This window comes from Leucoraja erinacea, chromosome 35 (genome assembly GCF_028641065.1).
Source record: "Leucoraja erinacea ecotype New England chromosome 35, Leri_hhj_1, whole genome shotgun sequence".
Taxonomy (NCBI): Eukaryota; Metazoa; Chordata; class Chondrichthyes; order Rajiformes; family Rajidae; genus Leucoraja; species Leucoraja erinaceus.
In genome coordinates this window covers 2127310-2135402 of record NC_073411.1, presented here as the reverse complement: position 1 = coordinate 2135402, position 8093 = coordinate 2127310, and the positions used below count along the sequence as shown (strand labels likewise).

Here is an 8093-nt window from a genome sequence, read left to right as displayed (position 1 = left end):
CAGTGCAGCTCCCACGCCCACCCCCACCCCTCCTCTCCCCTCCTCTCCTCTCCCGGTGGAGAGCTGCAGGCCGGGTTAACAAAATGCGTGCACAACTCGGGTACACGCCATGGCGTCGCGGGAGAAAGCCCTAATTATGTGCAAAGATATATCTTTGCTGATGTGGTCGTGAGAAAGAGCAGATCGCAGTAATGCAGAAAGCTCCTCTCCGCTGCCTTGTGTGTTATGCTGCTGTCTGCAATTCTGCAATACGTGCTGGTACACACAGTGTTCGCCCAGTACATCGCCAACTCCCAGTCCCTGTCACATCAGTTCAGCATCTCTTTGTAACCCCAACGTGAACAGCAGAAGCTGACGAGGAGGGGTGGTCGGCATTTCTTGCATCAGGACTAAAATGTTCCGCGTCCACCAGGGAAACGGCTCAATTATCGGTTGAAGCCAAACCGCGCATGTAGGTGATGAAGATCAGCGACCTACTCTATGACGAGAGAAGTCCAAGTTTGTTATCCTATGTACAAGTGCGACAAGGTACAGGTGCAATGATAACTGAGAGACTGGTCGTGTATATTGTACATTTTATACTGGGACATTGAACCCACAGTTGCACAGCTCGGTTATTGTACATCTGTGTTGAAACATGTGTTACTAGCCCGGAGCCTATACTGCTCTGTTGAACTAACATCTTCCAGTTTGGGTGGGAGTAGGTTCCACTACAATGAGTCATCGTCATAGAGGTGTACAGCACGGAAACAGGCCTTTCGGCCCACCTTGTCCATATCGGCCAAACTGGCCATTTACCTGCATTTGGCCCATAGCCTCAAAACCTTTCCTAAAAGAGTCACAATGAGTAAATAGGCCCCAATGCCACAGATTCGGGGCAAAAAAAATATTTCACCTTTCTTGCCTGTGATTAATATCACCGAAAAAATACAACTATAGAGATTGGGTGTGGTCAGGATTGGCATCTGCTGTTTTCCATGGCCAAACTGTATCAATGTACTTGAGATGTACCTCAACGACAACCAATGTCTTCTCAGGACATAAAAACCCTTGCAATATATTTTGTTGAAGATTATCAGTTTTGATTGGAGATAGAAACATAGAAAAATAGGTGCAGGAGTAGGCCATTCGGCCCTTCGAGCCTGCACCGCCATTCAATATGATCATGGCTGATTATCCAACTCAGTATCCTGTACCTGCCTTTTCTCCATAACCCCTGATCCCTTTAGCCACAACGGCCACATCTAACTCCCTCTTAAATATAGCCAATGAACTGGCCTCAACTACCTTCTGTGGCAGAGAATTCCAGAGATTCACCACTCTCTGTGTGAAAAATGTTTTCCTCATCTCGGTCCTAAAAGATTTCCCCCTTATCCTTAAACTGTGACCCCTTGTTCTGGACTTCCCCAGCATCAGGAACAATCTTCCTGCCTGTCCAACCCCTTAAGAATTTTGTGAGTTTTTATAAGATCCCCCCTCAATCTTCTAAATACTAGCGAGTACAAGCCGAGTCTATCTAGACTTTCTTCATATGACAGTCCTGAAATCCCAGGAATCAGTCTGGTGAACCTTCTCTGTACTTCCTCTATGGCAAGAATGTCTTTCCTCTGATTAGGAGACCAAAACTGTACGCAATACTCCAGGTGTGGTCTCACCAAGACCCTGTACAACTGCAGTAGAACCTCCCTGCTCCTATACTCCATTATGGAGGATATCATGATACACATAATGTCGGTGAGACTGCACCCTGTGGTATTCCCCTGCAGTTCTGGTCGTCAAATTAGAGCAGGTGCAGAAAAGGTTCATGAGGATCAGCAAATAATCTGCCGGAGGAACTCTACGGGTCAAGCAGCGTCTGTGAGGGGAAGGGAATTGTTGACATTATTGGGTCGAAGACTTGCATTAGGATTGAGAGCAGAGAGGAGATACAACCATCAAACAGATGGGCCCCTCACAGATGCTGCTTGACATGTTGAGTTCCTCTAGCAGTGTTTATTGGTTCAGATCCAGCATCTGCAGTCCCTCGTGTCCCCATATTCATGAAGATGTTGCCAAAACTGGATGGTTTCATTTATAATGCAAGACTGGATAGGCTGGGACTGTTTCCCATAGCGAAGGCGGCTGAGACGTGACTTCACAAATGTTTATAAAAATCACGCAGAGCAGACAGCTAGAGCTTCTTTCCCACGATATGGGATCTAAAATAAGAGGGTACAGGTTTAAGGTGAGAGGGAAAAGATTTAAAAGGAACCCGAGGGGCACATTTTTCACAAAGAGAGTTATGAGTATATGGAATGAGCTGTCAGAGGATGTGGGAGAGGTGGGTACAATAATAATATTTACAGTATTGAACAAGTACATAGGTAGGAAAGGCATCTGGGCCAAATCGGCCACGGGCCAAATGCAGAAAAATGGGACACCCTCAGGTCTGTTTTAGTGCTGGTCAAATAGTGCAACTGTGCTGCAATTTTTTATTCCATATATATATATAACATCAACAATTACTTTTAAACTGGAGTGTAATATCCATGTAAATCTATGATCTCAGTCTCCACAGTGAACTGTCGAGGTCCATCTAATCAGATCTCGTTTGGCTAAAGGTGGAGTGTGGAGTACCTTCTTGTGGGGATACATGTGGGGACACATATAATTTGCTTAAAACAGGAACATTTAGATATAGATCACAGCCAAAGGTTACACTTTAACAAACAAGAATCCAGTGGAATAGACCCATGTACCCCAGTGGCATGGCAATCTTCCAGCTGTGCCCATTCAAGACCATTAGAAAACCAGGTGATTGTCATCTGGAATCATGTGAAAGACTCCTAGCCTGAGGAGTTACCAGCCTACCATAGGCAACCAGATACACAGCCACTATGTGCCAAGTGGTTGCTTGGTTAAAATATTATAGAAGGGAGAATGTTGGAGGAAAACAGGTTAATTCCCAACCACTCATCATCAGATGTATTGTCCTAGAGTAGACTTAATTCAGAGAGAACCTGGTGACCACAACTCTATCCCCAAGAAGACAATCGCTAATAGGTGTGTGTATGTGACTTAATGGGAGTTTCTCCAGTACTATGTTTTTTAATCAAGATTCCAGCACTGTCAATTTCTTGTGTTTCTATGTATTCAGCCGACTGCAGACCATTATAAGACACCAGCAAAGAAATACAAATGTATCGTCACTCAATTCAGATGTCAAAAATGCTTGGCATGCCATTAAAATGATTTGTTTGCCAATTACAGATGACAGAGGTTTTACTATCTACCATCCAATCTCTCCTGGTCATGCCAATCTTGATGCTACAATGATCTCAGAGGTGAAAACCCAGTTGCGGATACAAATATACCCAGAAGGTGCAGTTACAATGCATAAAAAATTCAAAAATGATCCCACTGATTGAACTGTTAAGGACCAAGAGCGAAGAAGTGGTAATGGATGAATATGTTGTTGTTCCACAGAATCAGCATTGTAACAGGCCCTCAGCCCAGCCAGCCCACTCTGACCATCGGTCATCCATTCACACTATTCCTGTGTTATCCCCACTTTCCTGCCATATTAGGGGCAATTTTACAATGGGTAATTAACTTAAACCAATATGTCTACACTCCCCATTGGATTGCAACCTTGTTGTGGTCGGGGAGCTTGTGTGTCTCAGTGACCCCTAGAGCTATGTCAGCAGGAGATTCGTCTCCTGTTAGGGTCTCCCATGCTGGACAGGTCAAAGGGTAAGAGGCGAGACGAGGAGCGATCCACTGGTCCTCCAGGTTGGAGGTTGAGCACAGAGCTAACAACCCTGTCTCGTACAACAAATATGTTACGGAAACAGCAATTGAAAGAATCAACACTACTGTGTTACAGTGGAGGACCTTTGTTGCTGCTCTACATGCCAGGAGGCAGAATAGGCAGTAAGTAAGTATGTCTTAGGGATGTGGGCGGAAACTGAAGCACCTGGAGGAATCCCGTGTGGTCACTGGGAGACTGTGCAAACTGCACATGGCCAGTACCCGAGGTCAGGTCTTTTACCCTGTGGGAGAGCAGCTCTACCTGCTGCTCCACTGTGCCCCTTAAGTGCCAAGGAAATCACAAAAACAAAAATACATCACCTAGCACAAAATGACCCATTTTTCTATTATCCTCCTTGCGAGCAGCAGCCCAAATATCACGTGCCATCTTTGCTTCCATCCTTTCTTCCCATTCCGTTCACTTACATAGGCTCGAAGGGCCGAATGGCCTACTCCTGCACCTATTTTCTATGTTTTTCTACCTCATTTAATCTTAAACAGACATGGATTTTTGCTTCAATCACAAACTTCAGCTGTGCAATGCAGTTTCATAAACACACTTCAAAAAAGTTCTATTTTCAGATTAAATCTCTAATAGTGTTTCCTCTTTCTATTGTCGCTCAAAATAGTTGTAACATAATAAGGAATCAGCTCTTAACCTCTGGCCAAAGACATAAATTAACATAACTTGGTGCTCGTAAATGCAACATTTTTCTTTTCTTTCTCAGAAAGAGCCACTCAGAAGATGGAAGTTCACTGATATTCACTCATACGATACGATATGATACGATGGTACTTTATTGCCAGACCCAGGTCTGAAATTTGTTTTTGCATACAGCCATACAATAAAAATAAAGAACACAACACACAATAGAGTCCAACATAAAACATCCCCACACAGCAGAATCAAAAAGTTTCCCATTGTAAGGGAAGGCACCAAAGTCGGTCATCTTCCTCGATGTTCCTGATGTTCACCCGTAGTCCGGGCCTCTGGAGCTTTCACTTTAAGCAAATTAGTTGACCAGAGGAACTGTTTTCTGCTGGGATTTATTATAAAGCTTCTTCTGTTACCAGGGTTCGGAATGGTCCTTTCACAAACTACTGTATTTCATTCACCTCTATCCCAATGTGGACATTGAACCTTATAACCATATAACAATTACAGCACGGAAACAGGCCATCTCGGCCCTACAAGTCTGTGCCGAACAACTTTTTTCCCTTAGTCCCACCTGCCTGCACTCGTACCATAACCCTCCATTCCCTTCTCATCCATATGCCTATCCAATTTATTTTTAAATGATACCAATGAACCTGCCTCCACCACTTCACTGGAAGCTGATTCCACACCACTACCACTTGTCTCTGGAACTTGTGCGAGATGATGCCCAGGATTCAAAAATCAAATACTGGATGGCATAGCTTTAAAGTGCGAGTGTTAGAATGTAAAGGAGATGTATTTTACACAGAGGGTGTAAACACGGGGAGCATATTTTATATAGAGGGTGGTGAGTGCCTGGAACGCTCTGCTGGAGTGGGTGTTAGAGGCTGACATGATAGTGGCATTTACGAGACCTTTGACTAACCCTATCCCGCAGTTACTCCAGCATTTTGTGTCAATCTTTGGAGGGATGTAGGTGACGTGCAGGCAGATAAGAGTTGATCTCAGCATCATGTTTGGCACAGACATTATCGGTCGAAGGGCTTGTAGGGTACTGTTCTATGTTCCAATACTAAGAATTATATTTTCACTCTGTATCTTTCCCTTTGCTCTCCCTACTGTACTTGAGTTTGGCCCGATTGTATTTATATAGAGTATTATCTGATTAGATTGGACAGATTGCAAAACAAAGCTTATTCACTGTATCTCGTTACACACGACAATATAACAAAACGTGAAATTACCCATACAACAAAAGGTCAGATATCTCACCTTTAAGCGGTATTAGAAGGCGCATGCCGAGGGAGACCTTTATACTGCTATCCAACTCTGCCCTTGCTTGAGCTCACCTAGTTGTAGCTAAAAATCATGCATTTTCTAATCAGTTCAGATTTTCTTGTTTTCTCTCGTTACCACACAACATCAAGTGAGGACGAAATCTTGGAACAAAATATCCTAATATTTATACTTACTGCGTGCTTAAAGTTCCCCTCTCTCTTCCTAGCACTGCACTAGAAGCATCATTGGAACTGCGTCTTTGAGTCTGTCCTCGGCCAGTTAGGGATAAGTCCTTCCTTCCTGCCTTGCTACATCATTTTGCATTTTCTGTCTCTGTTAGCTTTTTAACTCCCCCCCCCCCCCCCCCATCTCTCTGTTTGTCTCTTTCTTCATTCGGTACCAGAGTTGTTATGACAGAATTGGAATTTTGAAATCCATGTGAAAAATTTAAAAAATCAGTTTGCTTGTGGTCCTTCATCAGATAAAGATGTCACTGAAAACGAATCAGTATCACACCTATTTTCTATGAATGTTTAGGACTTCAAAACCAGTAGGACTAAACATGTTGTGTCACCGTAGAAATGATGCAGATATAACAAAGTAGTGGGGAAACAGCAGAGTAAAGATGTTAGAAATGGTAAACGTTACATTTTGCAAGACGTATTAATTGTGCACATGCACATATGTTCAAGGATTGAATCTGAAAGTGACAATCATATTCATTCTTCAGACCCGGCCCGAAACGTTGGCTATTTCCTTCGTTCCATAGATGCTGCCTCACCCGCTGAGTTTCTCCAGCATTTTTGTCTGCATTCGATTTTCCAGCATCTGCAGTTCCTTCTTAAACATCTCAATCATATTCATTCATTCATTCTGAGCACATCAGTGGATGAAAATAGTATGTTCACTTCAAGAAGTAACATTGTGGAAATCTTTCAACATTATTGCAATCATTAAAAAAAAACACACACACACACACAAAGTGCTGGAGTAACTCAGTGGGTCAGGCAACATCTCTGGAGAACATGGATAGACAATGTATCGGATCAATATCCTTCTTCAAACCCCGACCCGTTGAGTTATTCCAGTACTTTGTATCCCTTTTTTGTGCCGCATCTGCAATAAATAATACCCTATTTACAATTCTTTAGAAAAAATAGACCTGGATATAGCTGGATGTTGGCACATATCGTGGGCTGTAATTATAGATCAGAGCTGCTTTCTCTTCTTCTGGACTTGGGAAATGATGAAAGTTTTTCCGAGCTGCAGACAAAAATCAAAAAGTTACCAGAGGCAAATAAATCAAGAGTGCAGGGTATCAAAATAAAATAACTTCAGAATCGTTTCACAATGAACAATGGGAGGAATGTTGCCTCACACACATGACAGGCATTACAAATACCATTCACGTTGCAGACTAACAGCAATAACAACAACCTCAGTTGATACGATCGGCCATCTTGTCACCCAGTGATCTATCATCTATCCTCAAGAAGCATGACCTTCTCTGTGAACTCCGACTTATTTTTAAACCAGAGACTCTAACATGAGTAGAGGAAGTAACTCTGCAAGAGGAAATTATGTTGAAACCGGAGGAGGGCACTGTGATAACGGAGTCCAATAGTTCAATCAAAACTTCCTGTCTGAGAATACTTGCCAGCAGGCAATTAACTAGAAAAGTCAGATTGAAGACAGATGCTGCTTTTTTCCAATATCTACACTTAACAATTTAACAACAAAATTGCTGGATAGTGTTTTGGAAAAGAACCCACTATGACAGTTCATCTTTAAACTGATAAATAACCCGATTATTCTGGGCTGTATCTGTACAGATAAAACATCAAACCTGGGACTTTAGTGGTCACTTCCTCTACCAATGCCAGATATATCATTTTAGCTGCCATTTAATCAGTTCCGTTCCTTAAACTGAGGTGGAGATTGTGACGCTAGATATTTTACACATGACATTGAGGTAGTTTGGAGATAGCATGGAAACAGGCCCTTCGGCCCACTGACTTCATGCCTATCTTCAATCCCGAATTCACAATAGTTCTGATATCCCACTTTCTCATCCACTCCTTATGCTCTAGGGACAATTTACAGAGGCCAATTAACCTATAAACCAGCATGTCTTTCAGATGTGGAACTCCGAGGAAGCCCACACATTCCCAGGGAGAACTTGCACACTCCACGCCGACAGCACCAGAGATCAGGGTGGAACCTGGGTCTCTGGGGCTGTGAGATAACGGCTCTACAAGCTATGCCACTGAGCACTATGTAAGAGATTCGGTTCTCATAGTTTTTAACATTCATGTGAATATCAATGCTAATTCATTTGCCATCCACTTCTAAATTACTGGGTAGTGTA

General features: G+C 42.9%; 1 protein-coding gene across 1 annotated transcript in view; it reads right to left on the bottom strand.

Moving 5' to 3' along the window:
- Nucleotides 1-4571: 4571 nt before the first annotated feature.
- LOC129713166 (gamma-glutamyl hydrolase) overlaps nucleotides 4572-8093 on the bottom strand; it is a 31274-nt gene continuing 27752 nt past the window's right edge. The window contains exon 9 of the mRNA XM_055662005.1: nucleotides 4572-6988. Coding sequence (XP_055517980.1) covers nucleotides 6873-6988 — 116 coding nt within the window. The 3' untranslated portion in view covers nucleotides 4572-6872. The remainder of the gene's footprint in view (nucleotides 6989-8093) is intronic.